General features: G+C 33.4%; 1 protein-coding gene across 1 annotated transcript in view; it reads left to right on the plus strand.

The window, feature by feature from the left end:
- The first annotated feature begins 3,865 nt into the window (after positions 1-3,865).
- LOC148615175 (neuronal acetylcholine receptor subunit alpha-4-like) overlaps positions 3,866-27,831 on the plus strand; it is a 28,489-nt gene continuing 4,523 nt past the window's right edge. The window contains exons 1-6 of the mRNA XM_088589830.1: positions 3,866-4,503; positions 11,265-11,404; positions 15,916-16,070; positions 17,353-17,810; positions 24,044-24,130; positions 25,524-25,642. Of these exons, the coding sequence (XP_088445956.1) occupies positions 4,446-4,503; positions 11,265-11,404; positions 15,916-16,070; positions 17,353-17,810; positions 24,044-24,130; positions 25,524-25,642 (1,017 nt within the window). The 5' untranslated portion in view covers positions 3,866-4,445. The remainder of the gene's footprint in view (positions 4,504-11,264; positions 11,405-15,915; positions 16,071-17,352; positions 17,811-24,043; positions 24,131-25,523; positions 25,643-27,831) is intronic.

Here is a 27,831-nt window from a genome sequence, read left to right on the forward strand (position 1 = left end):
TCATGTCCAAAGTTTTTCTACCAACTTTATTCTATTCACGGTCGCAAAACTGTAATTCTGTTCTTCTTGTCTTTGCATTGCTTCCACAGAACTCTGAAGAATGTCATAGTAAAATATGGGATTTGTTGATCGATGCTTCAATATCACGAAATTTAACCCTCGCGCCTGACACAATATATATTACTTCTGAATGTGCATTGCACAAAGCCGTAACTGAAAAAAAATCCTACTGCTACAATCAGTTGTTGTCGGATTCATTTAGGGCAAAGTTGTTGGCGATCCACAAATTAATGATGACGACCGTAAAAGTTTTTAAATAGTGACTTCAATCTTGAAGCAACATAACGTGAACCAGAAGCTGTAAGAGGCCCAGCTCATTCTTACAATAGGCATTGTACCTTATTTAAAATTTTACTAAATAGACGTATTGATACCTTTGTTTTAAAAAAAACTCTAATATCCTTCTGTAACATGCCAATACATAAAAATTCCCATATTTACTCGAATTGTTATAATAAACATAAAATTCCATTTCTATTAATTCAAAAGGAATCATGGTGGTATCAATGTTTTGTGCTGATGTATCAATCTAAAACCCCAAATTGTTTATTTTTCATTGCCTGAAACCTTATCAATCATTTTATAAATGACAATATGTATCTAAAATTTTACGATAACATGGTTCACAGCACGACGTTGGCTGTTATTACTGCTGGGTTCAAGGGGTAAAAATTGATATTTGTTAACCTTTGACACTGAAGTACCCAAGATCGTGCTTTTAGGGGTATTAATATTTTTCCATTCAAAGTTTCCGATGTAAGCTTTGGAATGTGTGTGTTTGTACACTGACAGGAATTAATCGATTTTTTCTTTTAACTCCGTTGGTGTTAAGTTTTCGGTCAAATGTTACAGATTTTAAAGATAAAAAGGTTGTTTGTAAAGTTTTAACAACGGAAGATGCAGTAACATTAGGGTTTGCTGGGAAGACCGTTAGCTGTAATGGAAACTGATTCTTTATATAACCTGGGTACACCTTTTGACAAATTATACCTTAAATCAATTACAAATGACGAAGGATCGATTTTAAACGAGGATATACATTACGTTACTTATCTTATATATCTATACTTTCGTTAATGGAGGTACGGGCGTATGCAACACTTTCTTGTATAAATAAGCTTTGATCCACGATCGGCATCACATAATAACTAATCTCAATCCTCTTTATTGTACGTTTAACTAAAGTGATGCCAAAATGTTATCTTGATAAACACTTTCGTCAGGATGAAAAGAAAAACATGGCCGATGATTAGGTTTTTGATTTATTTATATAATAGCTTCTTTTTGAAAATATTTCAAAACATATTTTTTATATTTTAATTGTGAATTCATGACAGAATTTAACTTGTACCAACTCTAAAATACCACAAGAAGATTTATTTTTTGAACACTTTTGCTTGTTCAGTGATGACATATAAAAACCAAGTAGGATAGCTGTACAGCCTGTTCATTTCAGTTTTTAACTGAACATTCTAATATTATGTCTTCATATCGTGAAACAGTATATGTCGGTACAACCCCACCTTTAGCACCTGGGCACTGTCTCTTTTCTTTCGCTGTCGCCTTGAGACAAAACACTCTTTTAGCGGGTTTGGATCCAGGATTTTAGATAGGGGAGGGGGCGCACAGTTAAAATTTCGGCGAGCGTATCGAGGCAAAAAAAATTTTGAGGTTTAATTTTTGAAATATTCTTCCACAGTGAGTACAATGTAGATATTTTTTGTTATAAAATTAGGCAGAAATTAAAGTTTCAACCTAAAACCGACTAAATATACCCTTGACAACCCATGCTTCGCAAATTTTAGGGGGTGCTCATTGTACTCATTTTAAAATGGGTCTGACATTTACATTCTCATTTAACATCTCGCTGTCGCTCGGTGTTAAATTATCGAATATAATTGCCGTACCCATGTTAAAATGAGTACAAATCTACTCCCTCCACGACTTATTTCTTAATTGGACGGGGGTTATAATTAGTGTTCTCTTATTGTTACATTTCTATACTGTATAGAAGAACGCGCCATCGATGTTGTTTTCTATATTCATTTTTTTCTATTAGTTCAAACTATTGGCACTTAGGTTCATGTTTTGTAATTTATTAGAAAAAATGTGTATATTCCGGCACAATAGGTGTATCAACATGTCATATATGTCAATTTGTTTTGTTTCTTCAATCATTGCGACACATGCAATTACACCATAGAAATTGTTTTGCTAGTGAAGATACTCTTTGAAATTAGGCAACTGGAATACTTCGAGTAAGAATATTGCCATATAAAATAGAAGTGCATTTCTATGCAAAAATATTCTGACTTTTCTTAAAAATTCATTCGACTGCAGTAAAAAAGTTTTCTTTTTACATTTGTCAAATAAAGGAGAATAAAATGATACTAAAATATTCATTAATTTAAACCAGTGACGAGATCAAATCATTATATGTCAAATGAAATGAGCTTACTAACAGAAATCAGATATATCTATTTGAAAATTGTTCTGCTAAACTCATATCACCCGTCATGTGATACACATTGAATATTACATGTCAAAATCTGTATCAAATAATGAATCAACCTGACACTCCTATATTACCCCGTCACAGTCAAGTGTTTGTTTGTAAAATCTCTGGTACAATGTCTAATATCAATAACATCGAAATATGATGTCGCTTACGGCAGACGATATACAAAACAAAAGTACCATAGAGGCAACACAAGGGTAAAAATTGAAACACACATCAGGAACATTAAAGAAAATTATTGCTACATCGGGAATAAACTATTTTTTTTCTTGAAAAACAAAAGTCAAAAACAGAAACAAAATCATCGATGGGGTAAATTCGTTACATAGTGATTGAATGGCCGTTTACGGAATGTACCCTGGCCAGTAGATTCCATACCTGGCTCGGCTGCGCCTCGCCGGGTTTGAAATATACTGACCAGGGTAAATTCCGTACACGGCCACTATATCACTATGTAATTAATATTACTAGACGTCCCTGCACGGTGCCGGTGGATATATCTTCACTAGACTTCCCTGCACGGTGGACATATCTTCACTAGACTTCAATGCACGTTGGACATATCTTAACTAGACTTCCCTGCACGGTGGACATATCTTCACTAGACGTCCGTACACGGTGGACATATCTTCACTAGACTTCAATGCACGTTGGACATATCTCCACTAGACTTCCCAGCACGGTGGACATATCTCCACTAGACTTCTCTGCATGGTGGACATATCTTCTAGACTTCCCTGCACGGTGGACATATCTTCACTAGACTTCTCTGCATGGTGGACATATCTTCTAGACTTCCCTGCACGGTGGACATATCTTCACTAGACTTCTCTGCATGGTGGACATATTTTCTAGACTTCCTTGCATGGTGGACATATCTTCTAGACTTCCCTGCATGGTGGACATATCTTCTAGACTTCCCTGCACGGTGTTTATAACATATCACATATCGTGTTTGTCTCTATTTAATATTGTAAACTTGTTATAGATGTGTTACAGGTAATAGATTATCGTAATTTGTTGAATTTGTCAAGGGAAATTACTTTTTACCCCTTGAAACAAGAGACGTCTTTGATCTGATAACGAACTTCAAAGACCCAGGAAAGGGTACTTACTAACATAAAGACTTTGCATAACCTTTATCTGAAAGATAATAGCTTTCTAAGCTAAAGATGAAGTAAGTATTCATTTCACCGGTTTTAGAGAGCTTGACTTGTCACCTAACAACTTACTTATTATGACCCTTAGTATGTGGTCATAATTTATTTTTGTACACTTGATGGAGCAAATAAAGGCTTCGTATAGAGAAAATTAATTGTAATTTTCAAGAGCTCTTTTCTTTGTAAGATGAGTAGTTGAGATTTTATTTAGTTCAACATTTTTAAAAGGAATGTAATTTTCAATGAATAAAGTTTGGTTGATGGATCTAGTAATTCTTCCTTTAAATCAACTTTGACATGTGTAAATATTAAGTGTTGACGAACTATTCTATGAGGTATTGATCAGTTTTCTCAGAGAAGCCTGCTGATCACATTTTCTCTCCAAAACCACTCTAATTCAATCAGGAACGTTAAAAGTTTATGGTGTTAAAATCATTATAGAGAGCTGACTTGATGAACAGCCACTGTTCAATCGACATTACGGTTCAATCTCAACACAGTTCGTTACAATGGTATGAGTAAGTGGACCAGAGTTAAAGAGGCACCGTGTCAATTTCTAGTGATTTGATCCTGAACATGATCCCCGACGAACATGGAAAAGTGTACGGTTTAGTGGCATTAACATCCGGGCAGAATTAATTAATGCGAATTCAAAATATATTATGATGGGTTAAGAGATTGAGGTAATTGAAAAACACTGCTGCAGAATGTTGGATATTATTTTATTGTTTTTATTTGCCTCAACGACCAAAGCGGCATATCAAGGTAATTTCGATATTCTTTATTAGTATTTAGACGTACAATTTTTAAACTATCATTTGTGGTAATTGGATATAGCGGATATAGCGATACGTGTTATAGCAGCCCGATTTTTAAATATGATAATATACTTTTCTTGCAAAATTCACGTAAAAAAATAAATATTATTTGTACAATTAGTAAAATATGTTTTGTTATTCCATCAACATTTCCTGTAGAATTTTTAAATGTTTGATCGCTTTGATGTAAAACTTGTCTATATTTGTAAGTATCGTAGACAGACAGACAGGCAGACGGACAGATCTATGAATCAAATGTGAAAACGCACATTTTTTTCAGGTTATGTATATTTTTAAAAAAGACACTACAGTAAATGTATCATCTTTTAAGTCATCCAAATTTTTTTTTCAAATTAAAAAAAATTGAGAAGGGTTATTTAGCTTTTGGTTTTTTTTTGTTTTGTTTGTTTTGTTGTTTTTTTTCGTTGTTTGTTTTTTGTTGTTTGTTTGGCTTTTGTTTGATTGTCCAGATTTGATTTGTTCCTTTTTCTCTTAGGTACGGGAAACAAATCCTTGCATTGTTATTGTCCATAGGACTACATTGTCTATTGTTTTATTACTGCACTGGCCATCAAATCTTGGTTTTTCTCCTCATACAAGCCTATTGGTCTTATACATGCCTTTTCACCGACGAGAAAAAAAATGTCCATAACCGCAGTTCAGTCCAACTCAGTTGATCAAAAATTGTTTTTATCTTATGCCTCATTGTAGGGATAATACGCTTACCTGATATTTTTTTTATTGTTCTTGAAAGGCAAGCCATGTTTTGCAGTGTTTTTGGCACCACATTTTATGTATATCATCTAAGCATGGTTTACACCACGCAATGACAAGTACCGTCTGTATTGCATAGAATAAATGATCTTATATTGACGTTCGGTACAGAAAATAGTTTACAAGGGGACAAATGTTTTGCATTATATCGACTTTCTTGCAACTCTTCTCTTACAAAACCACCAAACTTTTACTGAAAAAAAATTCAACCTTTTACCATGCGTCACTTGAAAACTTTAGACACTAATAGTAGCCGTGTTTATGTTGAATCAAATGGATGTTGGTGTAATGGTGGAATGCGATTTTCGTTACTGGAAAGGTTACTTAGTCCAAGAGTTGTATGTACTCTTCAGATGAAATTCCATCAAATAAGATAATTGAAATGTAACAATGTAAGATCTTATCGGCTAGGTACTCGTTGGTTATGTATAGAAAGACCTGTATCGGACTCATTTATCACGATTTTTATCTAGAAATCTAATTAGTCGTAAAATATGCGAATCATTCGACTACAAGAAATTATGTGTAAAGTTATAGGTCCATTTCATGTATCGGGTATTTTGATAGAGGTACACACATGTGACTAAGGTAATATTTGCGCATTGTTCTCTGGGCCTTCTGAGGGAGTGGTAGTTGTCATGTAGTCATTAAGCACTGTCAAGCTTGATGACTCGGAATAATATAACAACCACACTTCTAACACAGTCTATAAATGACAAGTGAAGTTATCATTTTCATATTATTTACTTGTATAAAAGTTATTTAACTTCATGCAACTATTCTTATCTACAATACATAAAAAATGCTTTGTTTATACTAGAGATTTCAACTGAATTTGTGATTTTACTATTGTCCAAGTTGTGACTTAATGCTATACTATAAATTCTGATTTTACGAATGAACATGAAGCAATCTCAGAAGCAAATCTCCAATAAAAAATGTGGATTAATTTACCAAATCATGTGGTCAGATACACAAAAAGCATTTGCTAACACAGCAGTGATGTTACCTATCTTCCTAAAATGGTAATAAGAGAATGAAGACAATAGTATTAAGTTTGTCGGTACTCAGGTAATTTTCTGATGAAAACCAATGAGGGAGGCATTTCTGTCTTTTACGTTGTTTGTAGATGAGGGGTCGAGGACCTGAGAACTATACAATTATTATTAAATTGACCACAGATCTGTTTTTGATTAAAAAAGAGTATATTAGGTTTTACACCATATTTGTAAATTAAATAAGAACACTGGTACCAAACCAATGGTTTTCTGTCAATGTTATAGCTAGAATTTTATTTTATAAAAAAAGTTGGGAAACATTATGATTGCTCTGCCTCGGATTACGTAACTTCAATTAAGTTATGGTATCTGAGGGTCGTAAGTTAACATGAACATGGTTTGAACCATACCATAGTACAAGAGATGAAAATGTTTTATATGCAAACTTTTATCGACCTGAACATGTAATTGTTTATCTCAACTTAATTACATAGCAGTTTGGCATCTCTGCTCTCTGTGAGTGAGTGGTAACTTATCATTTTAAGATAAACAGTGTTCTTTTATCGTTATTTATGTTTTTAACCATCTATTAGTAGTATCGAAGCATTTTATAAAAGAAATAATAGAATAATTTATATTCAATAATAATCTTATTATCAAAAAAACTCATTGAGGGAAGATTTCTAAAAAAATCAAATTATACATTTCAACATTTTAATGATTGGGATAAAAGTGGGAGAATCTTACAATCCTGGCGAAAATTTAAAAGCTGACAAAAAACAAAAAAACTTGAAGAAAAAAAAAACAAACAAACAAGCAAAAAAAATAATAATTGAAAAAAAAAATTGTATTTATAAACATACTTCTTAAACCTTGATATACCAATTACCAAAGTTGTGGTTATTCTCGTTTAAATCTATTTACTAACGAACGTGATAGAAAAATATATTTGAAATATGAATTCCATACGGATGAGGGCTAATAACATGTTAAGAGAGAATTCGGTATAGAGTTGATGTGTTGTTGGTTCCTTATTTTAGTATAAAATGATGATGATGATTCCATAAATGAAACATTTTAGTTACAAGTATACTATAAGTATTATTCTTAGTTCACAATAGAGTAAATGATTCAGAATAAAACTAGTTTGGTGATTGTTGTGAGACGTTCTTTGATTTTAATTAATTTTCTCTGTGTCATATAACAATTTTATTGTAATTCGTTTTGATTATGCCGATTTATTATATGAACACTTTTTATTATCGTTTTACATTACTGGAAATGATTAAAGTCGATTTTAAGAAAATGAAACCTGCGTTTTAAATAAGTTTTTTCTATATGTTCCGTTTTATGATGTTAATGTTTTGTTTTTAAATTTATTTTATTGAATTAATATTTTTTGTGGGGCGGGGTTGATTTTTTGTTTTGTTTTTCTACTCAACAGTGCTGGCAGTTCAGTACGAGTGTGATCGATACACCCAGACGTCTTGACAATCAAGCTTAATTATTTAAAATGATGAACACATTAATTTTAGATAAATTTTCACTATGTCGAATTTAATCCATATATCGTTACATTTTTCACAAACATCATTTCCTACCATATGTATAGATCTATTAAAGGTTAGGAATCCAATCTGTATGATCGTCGACAGAGTTCCATTAGTATCGTTTAGGAATCCAATCTGTATGATCGTCGACAGAGTTCCATTAGTATCGTGTTTCTTTTGCTAATTCTTTTGCTATGATTGATTAACTACGGGAAGCATTTGTCAAGGAAAGCCATTTCATTCCGTCTCTAAGACTTTTTTAATGAACGATTCATTTATTTTGCAGCCAGACAAATCGTATCTTCGATGACTTCCGTTGTGTCTTTTATCCTTTTTTCTCTCTAATGGACTGGAGACATTTATATGTTTATCGAATTAGTTTTAGACATATTCTTCACGGAGACGTTGTTTACACTAAGTTTCAAGACGAAATCCGATACAAGTCGGTCGATGAAGATTGTTTTGTGAATATTATCCTTTTTGAAAAAGGTTAACGACTTTTATATTTTAGTTCGTTTTTTTTTTCAAATATTCTATGACATTGATATGTTTGAATGACTTTATTTACCAAGTTGACGCTTCATTTTAATTCACAATTACTAGCATTCCTAAAAAAATCAGGATAAATTGAACATTTTACAGTTTTCTCTCAGGATACGTGCAAATTATTTGTACCACGAGCAAATGAATGAATGAATGTTTTATTATAGTGCAACCTCTATAAATAGCATTAGGTACATTTAAAACATGTAATAACAGCCAGCTAAAAATGATTATGATCTAATTATTCATATTAAATGTCTATGTCTCCGATTTTTGTGCCACTTTCAATCAAAGAATATTCATACATGCATACATGTTATTATGCTCTACTCTTTGGTTTGGATTAAACTCTGTGTTTGACGAAATGGTAATAGACAACTAGCTTGTGCTAGTGTGTGAGAAAGACATAAGGTTGTGGCACAAACACTTTTCACGTGTCCTTTGAAAAAAAAAGTAAAACATTATCAGTAACCAAATAAATCTGGAAAAAATGATTTGACTCCAGTGAAAGATGAATTACATATACCAACTATGAATTGTATACCTGTTACAGGGTTTCTCATTGACAGTAGCTTTTCAATTAAGTTCACCTATACTGATGTGCCAGTCTGGATTCTAGCATATTGTAATTGTTAAAAGCTTGAGTTCGTACACAGGTGTTTCAAGACGTATGGAAGTGTTTTCATTTTAATGATAAAAATCAAAACCTTGACGGTATTGAAATATTTACGCATTCTATCAGAACACCTGGTCTAAAGCGCCCAACTCCATTTTTCTGTTATTATTCCGGAAACTTCAAGCTCATGGATTAAAATACCTACATGAATCTACTAATTTTTTAAGGTATTGTAAATAAAAATTGAAGGCTTCAAGTGTGAGATTAAAGTGTGCTCAATGAAATAAAAAAAACACACTGATTTCCAAAATAAGTGATAAACATTCCTTTGCCTTATTTTATGATAATTTTACACAGGTTTATCATATGAATTTCAGATATTAACATTTGCATGTGTATGCATTGAAACTCATTCTAACTCATGATGAACGTCTGAGTTATAATGAACAGGCCATAAATCAAAATTGAAAAAAAAAAAAAAATGCACGTTTCTTTCATTAAAAGTTTTTTTTTATCATACCGAGACAAAAATCTCTTTACGTTGGGACGATATCGGAGTTTATCACCTAACTTCCTGTGCGTTACATAACAATTATCTTAATTGGTTGTTGTTTCTGACATCTTCTTTTCAAGATATCAGCGGGTGTGATAAGTGATTAATCCGTAAAAAACTACAGCATCAATTAAGAATGATGAATACGTCGACTTTCATCGATAGTAGATCGCAATGTCCATGAAAATATTTTATTCATTAATGCGCTATCACAAAGAGCAACCTTTCTAACCTTGAAACTGTGTTCACGAAATACTCATGTGGACGAAGTAAGTAGTATTTTATCAGTGCAAGTTGGAAAAGAAAACGGGATCTAACAATATTAAGTGTTTGATGTTTTCCTCATCCAATTCAAGTTGTTAATTATGATTTAATCAAGTAGCTCTGACAAAAATTATTTCTTTTGAATGCAGTATAACTTAAAGGGCGATCATTTGATTCGGATTGGATGATCTGTTTTATTATATCAAGGCAAACAAAATTTGTTAGTATAAAGAAATCACTTCGCCTGTCTGTCTGTCTGTCTGTCTGTTAATCTGTCCACATATGTTGTTAACGCAGGCCAACTCCTCCTCAACCGCTTGAGGAATATAAGAAGTTTGTGCTTCGTATGCAGTGTAGATGTGCATATCGACAGGAAATACCCTTCTGTAATGTTGAATATAATTTTATTACAGCATTATCCATATCACACTCGTATCATTCCTTGACCACTATATGAATAACCCAACATGGAACATTTGCTTACTATGGTGGTGTCGAAATTATATGAGATCTCAGGGCCGTATCCAGGTTTTCTGAATTGGGGGTAGGAACTGATCACTGATAAGCAATTTTACTTGGTTATCTGGTATAATTTCTCTTTAATTACAGGCTAAGATGTAAATAAGGGTAACAACAAAATTACCGAACACTAATCAACGTTTTTTTTCAAAAGGGGATGCGATCGCACCCGTTGCACCCCCTGGCTACGGCCTTGTAATCTGATATAAAAATGCTGGGCGTAATAATGTACATGTCACTCTTTACGTTGACGTACTCCAAAATAGAGTGAGAAGCGCTCTCGGACCCATATGGGGTCTGGGAGTAGGCCAGAGCGTCAACACAGCAGCCCAGTCGCTAGTAGGACATACTCTGAGTTCTTCGGTCAGGTATCCCGAAGGCTGGGCTCCTCCACCTTCTACTACTAACTGGCATTACTAACAAAATCCCCGTAAGGGACGGTCGTGCGAGATCCGTAAGGATAGGCAAGACCGTAACCCCCCCCTCAATCATCATCAGTTGACATGTACCGTCCGTGCGAGACTTGTAAGAGTAGTCAAGGACGTTAAAAAAACCCTTAGTAGTAACGTACATGTATATGTACTGTCAATAACGTAATGAACTAAAAACTTGTCGGATTTTTACAGGAAAATCTGAATGACCAGTTTATTTATTTTTTTTCGTTGTTGCTTTATTTATATATTCTTTTTTCTTAGATAGTTATCTGCTTTCTGGTACTTTGTATAAACGTCCATATAGAACAGACCGAGAATCCAAATTTTTGTAAAAAAGCGACACGTATCACGTCCATGGGTTTTGGCATAATGAATGTCTTAAGTTTATCTAGATTGTTAAAGTATCAATATATTGCATTTTTAATTTATTTGATTTTAATTTTCTCCGAATATCCAGCTTATCCTGTTATTAACGATGAAGAAAGGTTGATTAAGAAATTGTTGAATGGTTATGATGCTAGAATAAGGCCTGTCAACTCATCTAAGATGCCAACAACTGTTGCTCTCGGTCTGTCCATCACAGAAATTGTTGAGCTGGTAAGTTGGTTATTCTTTTACCAGTCCACATAAAATTCAGACACTACCAATGGTAAAGTGATTTATGGTTAAGAAAAACCCACCAGACAAACGATGTTTTTTTAGTCTACATATGCTATATTTTCACATAACAACAACCTTTTCTGCATTCAGTTTTGCACTTTTTAGAAAATCATACATTTATCTCCCACCATAAGCAACCAAATGAAGCCAAATCAAGAACGACAACTCTTGCAAAGTGTAAATTTCATGCAATATGATTTTTATCTCAAATGCGCAACAACCAAATGAAAAACTAGGATTGGTTACGTAATTAGTTACTGTTTATGAACAAGAAATAAAACTGAATTTGGCGGGTTTTTGACTCGCATGAATCACCTGTCTGATTTTTAGAAAGACTGATAATTAATTACTAATATAGTATATAAACCATTTTTTTTCTAATCAATAGATTTAGAAATAGACATATGAACTTTCTTCTGGCTATCATATACGCTGTTCTAGTATTACAACACTACTCTTGGACATGATTTGCAGTATAACTTCGATAAGACATCGAAGGTCCTTTGTACGGTTTTTAATCATTTATAACTTACATTTTTAAAAAACACGGGTCAATCGTCAGTTTTTTAACCCGGTGGGGTCATCATTCTCTTGACAATCTATTTTATCTAACCCGGCGGGGTCATCATTCTCTTAACAATCTACTTTATCTACCCGGCGGGGTCATCATTCTCTTAACAACCTGCATTTGCTTGAAAGTTACTGGTTTACGTGCAACCTATCTGTATTTGCTTTTACTAAGTTATTTTAATACAATAATATCAGTCCATTTGAAGACACAAACGTATATATACCCAGCCGGCTGCTCTCTCTGCTATAATTACCGATTTCTCTGCTATGTTGCATCGCAATTCTTTCTCATTTCCATGCGCCAGAGATTACCAGTACTATCAATGTTCCCCACAAAACAACAATCTTCGACAAATATAATTTGGAACCGCCGAAAGTTTGCTAAGATAAACAATATAACTGTCTTTGAGAAATCATAAAATAATTGACTTCGATTTCATATTTTAAATATTTGACAAAAAAATCTTCCCCGAATAATCGTTTCACCTTGGACTAGGGTGATTCCGTATCATAACTTGAGGGTATATACAATATTGGAATGCATGGGAATTTTCAGCAAAGTAAGTTCAGCTGGTAATCAACTCCTTAAATGGAAAGGGAATAACGTCAGCAAAGTTTCAATTAACTGTAATGAAGTTCCTAACAACGATTATCACCTAAATTGGATTTAAGCTGACATTGTGAAGGAAGAGCAGATATAAACTTTCCATTACTCCTCGAAGTCACGACAGTTTATTCGATTATTCAGTCCCAATTGTAATTGGATGCTAGTGCTGTGACAAAAGTGTAATTTCCCTCTGACATGGTCCATATTTCAGGGTAATTCTTAACCTTGAATGATCAACGAGTGGCTCTACTTTTGCGATACATTGTGCATGATGTATTTGATAAAGATTTCATTGAACACATATCATTAGTTTCATGTTATACCTGTCCATCAAAATGCAATAGTGTGTATGCAGCAATGTATAGATTACTTAGTAACCCCGAAAACAAACAAACAAACAAAAAAAAAAAAAAAAAAAAAAAAACCATGCAAACAAACAAACATGGCGAGAAAACAAATTGAAATTTTTCATTGCATGATTTCCAACCAAGAATAAAGTAGGCACTTAAATTTAAACGACAGTTTCGATGTAAATATGACATACGATATGAAATACTGCAGTTACCTTGTCTGTGCGTGCATTTGTGTGTCCGCTCACTCGAGAACAATTTCGATTTCGTTTTTTCAACTTCTGACGGTAGCAAACCGATCTTATATATAGTGTCAAGGCTTTGGAATGAAGAATTGTATATTGCCTCCTATGTTTAGTTCTGCTGGCGTGGGAGAACTTTTAGTGGTCTAGGTATTAATTAAGAGGTTTTGTTTTTCCAAGGGTCATATCAAACTTTAGAAGCAGTATTCATATATACTACCAACATCGCAGTATGACAAACACAGGGAGGTTGGGGGGGGATGTTGTTACTCCGCTAAAGAAATATATGTGCCGATAAAAGTGGTCAATCCGGAACCTTTTCATGACCCTGAAATTTGAAAAATCAAACCCCGTCGGTGACATTCAACGTTCAAAGGTTACCTAGTTAATGACTTGATGGCGAGTTGAAAAATCACACCCTGTCAATGACATTCAATGGTAAAATATCATACTGCTATATATTGCATTATTTAATATTATACGTTCATCACTGATTAGTTAGTGTTAGTTAAACATGTATAAAACAGAGGCAGAATATGCAACAGCCAGTGCATGAGAAGTCTGATGCGCTTGACTTTTTAAAAATCTTAAAACCGTTAGATTTAGCCATTTTCTGACAGTAGAATAAAATGTTCAGCATGATTAGATTTAACTTTGGTCAAATTTTCATTTTAATCTGTAAGCCGTGTTGGTGTTATTGTCCTTTTTCGACAATTTTTGCTATTTTAAATGTTATTTCTTTCAAAAACCTTCTCCTCCTATTTTTTCGATTGCTGAAATTATCCTTTGATTTAGCCAAATTCTGACGGTGTAAAAGTATTGAACAGGATGAGATCTATCTCTTATCAAATTTTCATTTTAATCTGTTAAGCCATGTTGGAGAGAGTAATCAAGGGAACCAAGGTTATAGCGGTAATCAAAAGAATGTAATCGAGGGACAAAGACCAGACATGGAAAACAGACATACACAAAAGAAGAACATAAAGTAACTAAAATCATACCTACAAAGTAACAAAAGCAAATGAGCAAATCGAACTCCACTAAAAACTGGGAGCATGGACCAGGTGCACCGGTAGGGTAAGCGTCCTCTGCTTTTCTAGAAACACCTCCGAGTTGCTCATAAAAAGTCAAGTCCGGGGTAGACAAACGAGGAAAGGAAAACTATGACCCACTGAATAAATCAGTTTTCATGGTGCAGATGGATACACCATAACGATCCACGAGTTCATGATGACGACCATAAAACTTTTGTAGTGATGACTTCAATCTTGTAGCAACATAACCCTGTTCCAGAAGCCTATTTGTTAGAGTTCTAGCGCGATAGAAAAAGTCTGCGTAGTTTCGGCAAGCTCTGGCATAACGTATGAGTTGTGATATGAACACTCCATACGCAGGTGCCGAAGGGATGTTGCCACAGATGAAAGGAAAGTTGACAATTCTGAATGAAAAGTCATCACGTTTGTCGTAAAGTTTGGTCAATAGTTTTCCTTTACCATCGATTTCTAAGTGTAGGTCAAGATATGAGGCTGACTTCACAGTGTCTGTAGTATCCTTTATCTCAAGTTCTTTTGGGTAGATGCGATGTATCAAATCCCCTAAATTAGGATTGTTTAAAATAATACGTCATCTATATAGCGGAAAGTTACTGTCCCTTTTCAATGTTTTTTTAATGTTGTTTCTTTCAAAAATCTTCTCCTCTGACAGTACTCGACCAATTGGAACCAAACTTGGTATGAATGTTTCTTGGGGAATCCTGCATAGAACTGACGTGGGGATTTTTTATCCGTCGAAAAACATGGCTGCTGTTTCTAAAAAAATAGAACATAGGGGCCAGACAACAGTTTTTCGCATATCATATCTCCAAAACCGTTAGGTTTAGCTATTTTTTTTCAGTTGCTGAAATGATCCTTATTATAAGGCCTACAAAAGTCTGCAGGGATTAAAGTTGTCAGACAGACGACTCGTTTGAAGAGTTATTGCCCTTGAAAGGTGAAAAGTTATGTTTTCTTTTTTACAGTTTTCAGCCAATATCTTGAAAATTATAATAGGTTGAAAGTAACTTTCAGTTGCTGGAATGATCTTTATGATAAGTCCTACCAAAAGCTTCTTGAGTAAAAAAAGGTTGGACAACTCCGTGATAAATTTATTGCCCTGGAAAGGCAAAATTTAAGCAGGTGAGCGGTTCAGGCTCATGGGAGCCTCTAGTTTTGTGTTGCAATTGCGAGGTTATGTTTGTAAATGTTCTATTTTTAGGTAAGGTGTCTGGGGGTTACAGTCTTTTTGTCATTAGCATTCCGAGTTATATCCGTTGTTTCCCTCTAATTTCCAATTTCTGAAGATGCTTTGGCAAAAAAAAAAGAAAAATAAATCCAAGCATGTGTTTTCGAATGTCTTTCATGCGTAAGGAACAGTTTTGTATCTTGTCCAATTTCTAATTAAGTAGTTTAAAAAAAAAACGCCTTCCACCTATTACATTTAAGTCATATATATTGATATGCCCAATTTGTGGATGAATGAATAAGTTTATAGAAATAAATATTGTTTTACATAATATTGACGTTATGGTCTTTATGAGGAAAAATGTTTTTTTTTTTTTTAAATCTTAAGGGTTAATATTCTTCTTCACTTTATGCATCATCAGAAAATGTTATAACATATTTATCAAATTCGAAATTACAGCACGAAAAAGGGGAAATACTTGAGACGACTGCCTACGTTCGACAGATGTGGGAAGATCAGAGGCTAAGATGGGACCCTAATCAATACTCAGGAACTATGGCCGTTCACTTACCGGCTTCTTCTGTTTGGAAACCAGATGTTGTATTACTGAATAAGTATGTGTAATATAGGAAAGTTTCGGTTAACTGGTACTTCAAACAAACAAACAAACAAATAAAAATAAAAATAAAAACATGAACAGCGTAATAATTGAACTTGAGACATGTTAATACTCATAACTGGCTTGCTTTTATGTTTACTATATTCTATATCATAATAATCGCACTTTGAAAAAAAAAAGATTTACGACTTTTACCAGTCCCCCAGACAAAACCTGCTTCTATAATTGTCTATAACAATACTGTCAAAGAGGGTGCAACTTTCCTTGATTTTCAATATCACGATGGTCTCTAATCACTTCTATTGTATAACACCGGAGTCAATTGTTTTATATATTTGATGCAAAATACTGGTTTAAAATGAAGATATAAACACCGGTTTCCTATTCATTCTGTATGTGCGAGGTTAGAAGCTTCTTTGACGGTTCTGTTATTGTTACGAAACCAATAACACAATCAGAAACCTGTTAGATGTGAAATCTGGATATTATAAATAGGTTAGAGATAATTAGGCAACGGGTAATAGGAGAACTCAGATACTTTGTACTCAAAAAACAGTTTTAACACCGATTGTGATCATTTCTCACTATTGTCAGAGAAACGTAAATCAGAAATCTGGAGAAATGAACAGTGAACCTTCTGGTATTGCAATAATGTTATCTGTTCTTGTTTTCAGTCTGTTTATACCTTTGATAATATCAGGAGATGGTATAAGATGATATGATAAGAGATTCATATGAAAAAATGCTTTTTGCAGACAATAAAACATAAGAGTGTGATCTACTTGTAGCATATCTTCTCTGTTCAAATGTTTTATAGATCAAACTCAATTAAGTTTTATAATTATCTTTTAAAACATAGTCTAAAAAAATGCAATACTATTTTTATGAGAGAAGCTTGATCAGGAACTATATAAGATTTCCGTTTTATAGCATTAACTAACTCAGTTTTAAATATAAGTATAAAAAATTTGAAGAGCTTTTAGATAAAAATTACATTATAAGTTTAACCTAATTAACAGGCTTGGTGTTGATGATAATAAAACATAACGATTTATTCAATGAAACGTCAATAAATATAAAAATATGAGAGTAAGTACGAAATTAAAGTTATCGACCTATATTTGAAGGAGAAAAAAATGGACATCCAGAACAGCTTACCAAATGTTGAATAATTTAATACAATATAAAACTCCTGATGTAAAAGACATAGTTTAAATAAATGCTCAAACTCCACACCTTCCGAAACACAATCACAAGATTTACCATGTGTATTTCAGTGTAGATACAGAAGTGTCTATGAAAGAGCCACTGATTATATTGTTGCCTCACGGAGCCGTGTTCTACAGCCCACTACACCGACTAAAAACCAGATGTATGATTGACTTGTCTCGGTTCCCATTTGATTCACAAAACTGTCTGATCAGGTTCGGTTCGTGGACATATGACACAACACGTGTCAATTTTACCCACCTACCATCTAAAGACGACAACCTAGAGTATAGAGATTTTAGACCTAATAAAGAATGGTCAATTCTAGAGTCGTATGCCACGAAAATAGAGAAACAATATGACGGCGGAGGAAGTGACAAGTATTCTATAATGGAGTATAAATTCCATTTACAACGAAACCCTGTGTATTATACCCATATGTTTATATTGCCAGCCGTATTACTGGCAGTCCTGGTACCATTCCAGTTCATGTTACCACCGGAATCAAGGGAAAGAATTACACTAGGTAAGCGTTTAAAACATGTTTTGTCTGACAGCACAGTTATTAGACCCAATGTTGTTCTCTCTATAATCAGTCAAATACATAATAGAATATAATAGAGGACAAAGTACTCATAACGGTAATTAATACGAAAATAACCTTTGCGCTTAAAAACACTGAGATTCCGATTTCAGTCTTATTAATACCTAATACGTTTCGTATATTCAACAAACATCTTAAAGCTTTGTTCAGTTGTGAAGAAAAATGAATCTAGTTGATGTTAAACTGTACAATGCATGACTCCTTTTTTTAAATATGAATATATATTGAAATTTGTCCTCTTATATGTAATATCAGCCTCATCAAAATTAAAAGGGCTGTAGAATGCCTTTTTGAAGGCCAATGCGAATTGGCCGAGAACAAAATTAAAAATAAATAGAAACCTTATATGTAAAACATCAATAAACAACCTATATCATCAGCTGATAAATACTCTCCATTATCCTCTGATTTTAACAATATTCCATTTTAGCTACGTTTTTTTATTATTTGGCAGGCGCGTAGCTGAGACCAAATTGAAGTGTAGGCAAAATTACGACAGGGGGTCTGGGGGGCTGCTTAAGGAGTTAGCGTTTTAGAGCATCATTTATGTATTTTATCTAAAAAAAAAAATGGCAAAATTAAGTGCAGGCAAAAGCTTTTTTGCCTAACGGCAGCTACGCGCCTGTTTGGTCTATTTTTTCAACACTATTCTTAGACTTTTTTCACTCCGATATTATATAATGAATATTACGCGTCAAAACCTGTATCACATGCTGTATCAAACCGAGATTCCTATATCATGTGATACAGATTTTGACATGGCATGTTCATTATATCATATATTTTAACAATACTTCAAGTGTGGCCTGTGAAGGGGTGCGGTATAGGGTATGCGATATAGGTCTAGAGGTGTTATATAAGGTATGCGATATAGATCTAGTGTGATATAGGGTATGCGATATAGGATATACCATGTAGGGTTAAAAAAACACTTACAATGCATATACAAAGAGGTATATCTTAATCTAAATAAATGACATATTTCCGTATTTCACCCGCTTTTTATTTCGTATAATATTAAATTGACAAGTTCAAACATATTTTCCATAACTGGTTATTAATTCTCATTTTAACTATTAAAGTATCACATTAAAAATTTAACGAGAATGGATATGGTGATGATGTCAAAGAGACGACAACCTCACCGGGATGTCAGCTCAAGGCCATCCATGGGCCCTGACACCACAGGGCAGGTTCCAGCTGGCCCAAAAAAACCTACATTATACACAGGTACAAGGAAATAGTTGACTCTATATACTCAAGCAACATAAAAGTAAACTGAAAGTGAAAACGAAACAAGATATACAGAAGCCAGAAAATTCCTGACGGCAGGGTTAAAATGCTTTGACGTGATAACAACCCTCCCCTATTAAATCTGACCACGGTGGAAAAATATTACAAGATTAAACACACCTATAAACCAGGTCGGACAGATATGATTCCCTTGTTAAAACAGAAATAAAGAAACTGATTATACATAACCCAATTGCACAAACAATGGATTACTAGCAGTTTACCGACACACCAGCTCCAGACCAGTTTAAACCTACAAGAAAGTTATGCCTTCACCGTATGTAATACAAATCCCAATTCTTCCCATGTGTGGTTGCGAACCACGGTACATCATAAGTCATACGATAAGGACCCAACAAGATCATAACTATATCTATAAAATAATGACAAGGGACGTCACTATCTAATAACGGATAGTTAGCAATCGGGAATTAAAAAGTCATCCATTCTATCGAAAAAAACATATCTTAATCACATTCGTATTAAACAAAAATACAAAAAATATTTTGAATTTGCAGTTGCGCAATTTTTTTAATTAGTACAATTTGCCCATAAAACTATTTTAGAAGTTCTGACCACTCGAAGTCAATTCAAAGTTGAGCGAAAATGCTAAGTATATTTTATTCTGTTGGCAGAGAGAAAAGTATTTTATTCTGTTGGCAGAGAGAAAAGTATTTCATTCTGTATGCACAGAGAAAAGCATTTTCAGACAAACGATGAAGGATAGAAAATTTCAAAATTTAGATTTAAAAGGAAAGTAAGTTGAGTACTGGAATAAAATACTCATTTGTCCTTGAAGCATCTTTGTAACCAGAAATTTTGCATCGCTGGCTTACTGCAAACTGATACTTTCTACCCAATGCAGCAATGTATGTTTTTAAGTTTTTTATAAGTTACATTGCAACCGCTTAAATAAGAAAAAAATCAAACGCCTTACGTTTACTTGACTAACAAGTTAATCTTCAATTTAAAATTGACATTCAAGATGCATACATATCAAGTGCATACGTTATAAATCAGTTGCACAATTGTATAACAAAATTCATAACTATAAAATGCTTATTAACACTACATTGTTACTGTTTATCGGTGTTCTCAGTTTATAGAGAAGTCAAGTCTTGAATTCAGTTTTATTCTTTTTATATAATCTGTATGTTGCTAAATGTTAATTTCTTCGTGATCAATGTTTTAATCGGTTCACATCACCATTCTTTGTAGGCCTGTAGATATTTAAATATTTGGACAATTATCAATGGTTATATATAGAGGAAGATGTTTACAAATTGCTGGAATTTTTAATTGACAGCATATTTGTCCACTGTGGTGGACGTGTTTTTCAACAAACGGTCGGCATTTCAATGGGAACAAATTGTGCTCCTTTACTTGCTGACCTATTCCTTCACTCTTATGAGGCTGATTTTATAGCTGATCTGATCAGAAAGAAAGAATATCGTTCGGCTAGATCCTTCAATCTCAGATTCCGCTATATAGATGACGTATTATCTTTAAACAATCCTAATTTCGGGGATTTGATACATCGCATCTACCCAAAAGAACTTGAGATAAAGGATACTACAGACACTGTGAAGTCAGCTTCATATCTTGACCTACACTTAGAAATCGATGGTAAAGGAAAACTATTGACCAAACTTTACGACAAACGTGATGACTTTTCATTCAGAATTGTCAACTTTCCTTTCATCTGTGGCAACATCCTTTCAGCTCCTGCGTATGAAGTGTTCATATCACAACTCATACGTTATGCCAGAGCTTGCCAAAACTACGCAGACTTTTTGTATCGCACTAGAGCTCTAACAAATAGGTTTCTGGAACAGGGTATGTTTCTACAAGATTGCAGTCACCACTACAGAAGTTTTATGGTCGTCATCATGAACTCGTGAATCGTTATGGTGTATCTATCAGCACCATGAAAACTGATTTATTCAACGGGTCATAGTTTTCCTTCCCTCGTTTGTCTACTCCGGACTTGACTTTTTATGAGCAACTCGGAGGTGTTTCTAGAAAAGCAAAGGACGCTTACCCTACCGGTGAACCTGGTCCATGCTCCCAGGTTTTAGTGGAGTCCGAGTTGCTCATTTGCTTTTGTTACTTTGTATGTATGATTTTAGTTACTTTATGTTCTTTGTTGTGTATGTCTGTTTTCCATGTCTGGTCTTTGTCCCTGGATTACATTCTTTTGATTACCGCTATAACCTTTGTTTCCCTTGATTACTCTTTCAAAGAGAAAATCATAAAATAATCATTTTTAAATCACTGCTGCTCTGGCCTTGACCTTTAAAGAACGTTTTTTTATTGATTCATTCTAGTAAAATACTGAAGACTGCTTTCAATGCCATTTCTAACATTCTTTAAATCATAACCGATTTATACATACAAACAAGAAAGTTAATTGAAAGATTATAAATATTTGACATTGTATATTCCTGAAGTGCAGTATATGCACAACGTAGTGAATTAAAGTGCCTGGTCCCTCGAATCAATTGTCGAACTACTTAGTTTAAATCTAAAAAAAACAAAAAACAAGCACTTGTCAAGTATCAAATTGAATTAAATGTAGATATGTCAAGTGAGTTATTGGCAGGAAGGAAGATCTTTTTAGAATACTTTAAAGTGGTTATTAGATTAGTGGCTAGAACTCGTCAAGAATTTGCCAATGAAGCACTTATTCTATTTCCGCAATTTTCATGTTCTGAGTTAAGAGGCTTCTTTTGATTTCATTTGCTGTCTTTGAGATCTATTAAAGTGATCAATGATGGGCTAATACATTTAAATTAACAAATTAGCCATAAATTTAAGTATTTTGCTCATAGGAATTTTTTGAAGTTTTTCAAATTCTTTCTCAGATAAATTAATATATAGAAACTTCGGTTGTTAGACACGTTATTATTGGTAGTTACAATCTGGAAATATCTGCAAAAAATGATTAAGGCAAAAACCAAAATATAAATCTTCACAACTTTAAAGATTTCAAAATAAGTGAAACTGAAATTGAAAAAAAAATGACATGTCAACCACCATACCACATATAAAATACCGAAAAGTTTCTAAATTAAATCTTCTAAAAACACAAACCGTATCTTCTATTTTTAAGTCTTATGAATTTGTACTAATTTTGGAGCTAGTAGGTAATAACAAACGCAAATGAGGAGTTGGAAATCATTTGAAAATATCAATTTGTAAGTACTATAATTAACGTTTCTAAGAAAATCTTAATAACAGTTGTAGAATCTGCTTTAAAAAAATACAGAACATTTTTATAAGACGGTATTAATTCTTGTGATTTTCATTTCTTTACAGCAACATATTCCAGATATGATGTAATATCGAAATTTCTTCATTTGTTTTTCAAAAAATTTTCAACTTCATTTTCTTTTATATGCAAAAATAATTTAAAGCAATAGAAGAGTGATTTAAAAAAAACAACAAAAAACCTTGCAGTTATTCTGTTTTCACGTGGTAACAAGAAGAGTTCAGCAATACATTCATGATGTTTAAGTAATAAAGTTTGTCTTCTTTTGAATAAATGACACTCACATGAAATAGGAAATACAGGAAATATTCTGTTATCTACAGCTGTTATTATTCCTAGAATCAACAACTTTACACTTAACTTGGAGCATGGACTAGGTACACTGGTAGTGTAAGCGTCTTCTGCGTTTTTAGAAACACCCGGCGAGTTGCTCACGAATTGTCAAGTACAAGGTAGACAAAAGAGGAAAAGAAAACTGATATGGTGAACAAATCAGTTACCATGTTGCAAATTGATACACTGTAATATCTCTAAGTGTAGGTCAAGAAAATAAATGACCCGGATAAAAAAATAAATAAATAAATAAATAAACGCAAAGACAGTAACAGATTGTCAAAAGATGTTTTAGTTTGCGCAATGATGATTCCTACTTACTTTGTCTGATGTTTCTTACAGAACTGATTACCTAAGTTACCTAAAAATTATGAAATAAGGGTAACAAAAAATTTCCGAACACTAATATGATCTATAAACCCAACATAAATCTGGCAAAATAGATATTACGCCACCGTAGATTAAACCAAATATGTGCTGGTAACATGAAAAAAACCCAACTATTTAGTTGTATAGTGTATAAATTGATCGGTTCACAACTAGTAATAAGTGACTTAAACTACTTCTCCACTCGAAATGGTAAAATAAAACTTTTTATTATGCATACTTCAGCTAGCATAATTATTATTTGAATCTCAATTTTTCTGTGGCGATTGGAGAAAAAAAATGATAACAACAATGGACTGAAGGAGAATCTGTTTCTCTGGTTAAACATGTAGAAACATGTTTTTTTTTTTTACTGGCGAGAAACCTCACGCGGAAATCTAATCACCAGCAGATGGTTATTAATTTCACGTTCATTTTTAATGCACTGGCATAGAATGGCCATTATAATGTTGGAAATAATGATAATAAAACTCTCATATTCAGAAGTTTTTGTTTTTGATTATGGATTCAAACACTTTAGATATTAATCAACATCTGTTGAAATTGTATAATTAAACAATCTTGACAGTTGTCCAGTTAGTACCATCATGTAACGGTGAAGGAAAGGCTCATGCACTGCATCACCTGAAATTTACTATTTTACTGACAGTTAAACCATAATTAATAATGTTCACACAAAGGGATTAGGAATGTGAAGATTATAATTGCTTGGAAGGCACGTGTTAGTGTTTTTTCTTGTGAAACATTCTTCAAAATATAAAAATATCCACTTGATTCGGAAAACTTAAAAATATTTTTGTAACAATAGTATTCTGTAGAAGTTAGGTTATACCAGTATAGTATAGCTTGAATGATGAAGGATGTTTTATAGGTTCTATACTGATGTTAGGGATACTCCTTCTCCTGACAATGTTACAAGACATACTCCCAGAGACTCATTCATCTGTACCGACGTTAGGTAAGTAAAACAAAAAGGCATACTCGCAAAACACTATCGTCGGTACCGAGGGTAGGTATCTAAAAAAAAGAAAAAGAAAGAAACATTCGTCTGTACCGACGATAGGTTTCTAAAAACATACATTACACGATCTCCCACAGAAATATTCGTCTGTACCGACGAGACGTATCTGAAAACAGTCGTTCTCCGTGAGAACCATTCGTCTTTACCGACGATAGGTTAAAAAAAACAAAACAAAAAAACAAAAACAAAAACCACACACAGTACCCTGGGAAACATTCGACTGTACCGACGCTTGGTATGTAAAATCGACATACTCACGACACTCATCGTTACTGGCGATAGGAATCTCAAAAACAACATTCCTCTGTACCAGCGGTAGGTAAGAAAAACAACTTTCTCTCAAAGAAATATTCTTCTACACCGGCAGTAGGTATAAAACATACATTTTCATCACTGAGAAACATTCGTCTGAACCAAAAAGCAGAGTACTCCCGAAATACTTTCGTCTTTACCGACGATAGGTATCTAAAAAGAGACATTCAACTAGAGAAATACTTAAGTATTCGTCTGTAAGGATGGTGTGTATGTAAAAACCAAACATTCTGTCAAAGAAACATTCATCTTTACCGGCAGTAGGTGTGAAAAAACATACATTTTCACAGAGTAACAGTCGTCTTCACCGACGATAGGTATCTAAAAACAGACATTCTCTTAGGGAAACATTTGTTTGTAAAGGCAGTAAGTATGAAAAAACATATGTTCTCAAACATTTTTCTGTACCAAGAGTAGGAATATTCTCTCGCAGAAACATTCGTATGTGTCGACCGTAGGTATGTTTAAAAAGACATTCTCTCAAAGAAACACTCGTTGTTACCGGCGGTAGGTAAGAAAAACAGACATTCTCTTAGAGAAACATTCGTCTGTACCAGTGGAAGGTTTAAACAGACAGACAATCTCAGAAAAACATTCATTCTGTACGTGCAGTAGGTATGTAAAAAACTTATTCAAAGCAACACATTTGTCTGTATCAACCCGACGTTATGTATGTATAATAGGCATTAAAATGATTGGGCGGGAAAACAACGTATCAACTACCGTCAATTTTGTTGCAGTATAGACTCGCCAATTGATTTTAAGGTATACATGAATTAGTTATGGTCGAATTGTCATTTATCTTGATCGTAAGAAAGAGTTAGTTTAGAGCGTCTTTTTAGTCTTGATACAGTAGTTAATACTATTTTTTCATGTTTATTCATATGTGATTAAGATTTATATTGCAAAAACAATATAGCAATATTCGATTTTAAAGGACTTTGGGTTTTATTTGAAATTGATTATGCCTTTTTGCAAAATACAATAACAAACATTTTTTTTCAATTTTGTTTTTCAGCCAGTTATTATACAATTACAGCTGTCTGGATAACTCTATCCATTCTGACTTCGATATGGACAATCAATATCCAATCTAGGGGACCAAGACGTAAAAAAGTTCCAGTATTCATCAGACACGTAAGAGTAATTTTCTTCGGTTTATGGTTTAATAATGTTTATGGAAGTGTCAGATTAAGTTTTCTTCAAGTTATTAACAGCCACATTCTGTATCCACTTAACATGGTGTGCCACGCTTGGTGACCGATTTCTGTTATATTTGCAGGGCCTTTTAACAACAGAAAAAGAAAAACAACCTATAGTTTTATTTTTGTGACTGTCGGTTGCCATGGTAGCCAAATGGTAAATTTTTCCGCCAAAATTAGGGGTTCTATGGCTTGAAAAGTAGTATATTTCATTCTACTATATCTATTACAAAATGTGTTTCAACAAAAACATGACCTTATCAAATATAACTAATGTTCCATCAATTCCTAAAATGTTTTAGGAAATATAAAATAAAAAGTCCTTTAATAGAAGGTAGGGATCTACGCGGTCTAAGGAAGGTATTGCAGTAAAGGTAGTAACCTTATATGAGTTAATTTTGAAGGCTTGTGGAAACCTTATGCATCAAAATAATGACAAGAAGCACGCAAAGCAGAGAATATAAAATTTGTAATTATTTTATTGCTTTTGCATAAAATCGCACAAAAGCCGAATGATATCAAAATATGTACAGTCTTTGAAAATTAGAATAGTCATAAATGTGCGGGAATGTAAAATTTGATGAACATTTTTTACTTCAAATGTATAACCAAGAAAAATCTTTTCATATACATGATTTCCTAGCATGAAATGTTTCAGGAATTGTTTAAACTTTTAAATGCATTTGAATTATTAGGGAAGAAACAATTTGATTTTTAAATGATGTAAAGATTACTTTGTATATAGTATGTAGAGGGGGTCATGCATGTACATGTACATAACAGTCTTTGCCACAGAAAAACAAACGTCAGCGAAAATTAATAAATAATGATGACTGAACAATGAAAATGCAATACCCTACTAGTAGTTAACCTGTTCATGTTTAATAATGTTACCAAAAGAAATTTGGTGTTTCAAGGGCAACAACTCCTATAAGGAGTCGTTATTCAGCTCCAGGCGGAGACCTCTGAACTGCCCTTTAAGCTGAAAAGGGAATGCCAATTGATGTTTGTTAGCTCTTATTTTCTTAGATTTATTTGACCCCTTTTGCTAAAACATTGAAACAGTTGCCAATAATTTACGTTTAATTTGCATAATCGACGCGATTTTTATATTTTATCGTTCGTATATCGTATATTGGTATCAACCTGTCATCGTTCGAGTCCATCTATTAACTTTCGTATAATTGCGATAACTTGATCATAATTCATCTGATATTTTTGAAATTTTACGACATTGCTCCTATGGACATGGCAAAGGGTCATATGGTTTTGGATGTTTTTGTCCCATCCATTTTGAAAATAATACAAGGAAAGTTTATTTTGATCCGATTTTCATGATTAATATGTCCGCCGTGTGTTCCTAATGAAAATTTGTTGTAAAATATTTTATAGGGTAAACTTATCTTTGGACTTAAAGGGGTACGAAATTGAGCGACGCCTTAAAAAACTAAAAAAAACCCTTTTTTTTGTGGTCTTTTACTTGCTGCGTTTATTAATCAGATTTTAAATATTATTTACGGTTTTTTGAGTTATAAATTTTCATAGGTTGTCATGTCCCCTCACCAAAGAAAATTATCGTTTTTTTATTTTTGGTTTGATGTCGAAGAAACAAAATTAAATTAGCAGCTCGGACTCTAATAAAAACTGGGAGTATGGACCAGAGAAACTGGGATTAAAGGATCTAGCTATGAAAAATCATAGGTTTTTATGCTATCATATTCTGATGATAATCTTAAATTGAGGGTCTGCAAAAGATCTTTCGAATTTTTCAGGATCCACATAGAATTAATACCACTACGGGAGTAACAAGTGGTAAGACTGTAGACTGAACCACTATCCATGCCGCGATTTCAATATATATCTCTTACGGGTTTCGAGTTATAAGGGGCCAAAGGTACCACTCCCAAATATTTTTTTTTAATTTTTTGTCCGATGTCGATTTTTTATTGGGTTCTTTGTAAAAATTCTTCCCTGTATTATTCAATCGTATTTGATATACCTCTTCCGGTTTTAGAGTTTTAAGAGACCAAACAGGTCACACCCTAAAAAATCGTTATTTTATTTTTTTGTCAGATTTGGGAATTATCGTTCATTGAATTCCTTATGAAAATTCCACCAGATTAA

Source organism: Perna viridis, chromosome 6 (genome assembly GCF_037379345.1).
Source record: "Perna viridis isolate PV_CMFRI_1.1 ecotype Kerala chromosome 6, ASM3737934v1, whole genome shotgun sequence".
In the NCBI taxonomy this organism is placed as follows: domain Eukaryota; kingdom Metazoa; phylum Mollusca; class Bivalvia; order Mytilida; family Mytilidae; genus Perna; species Perna viridis.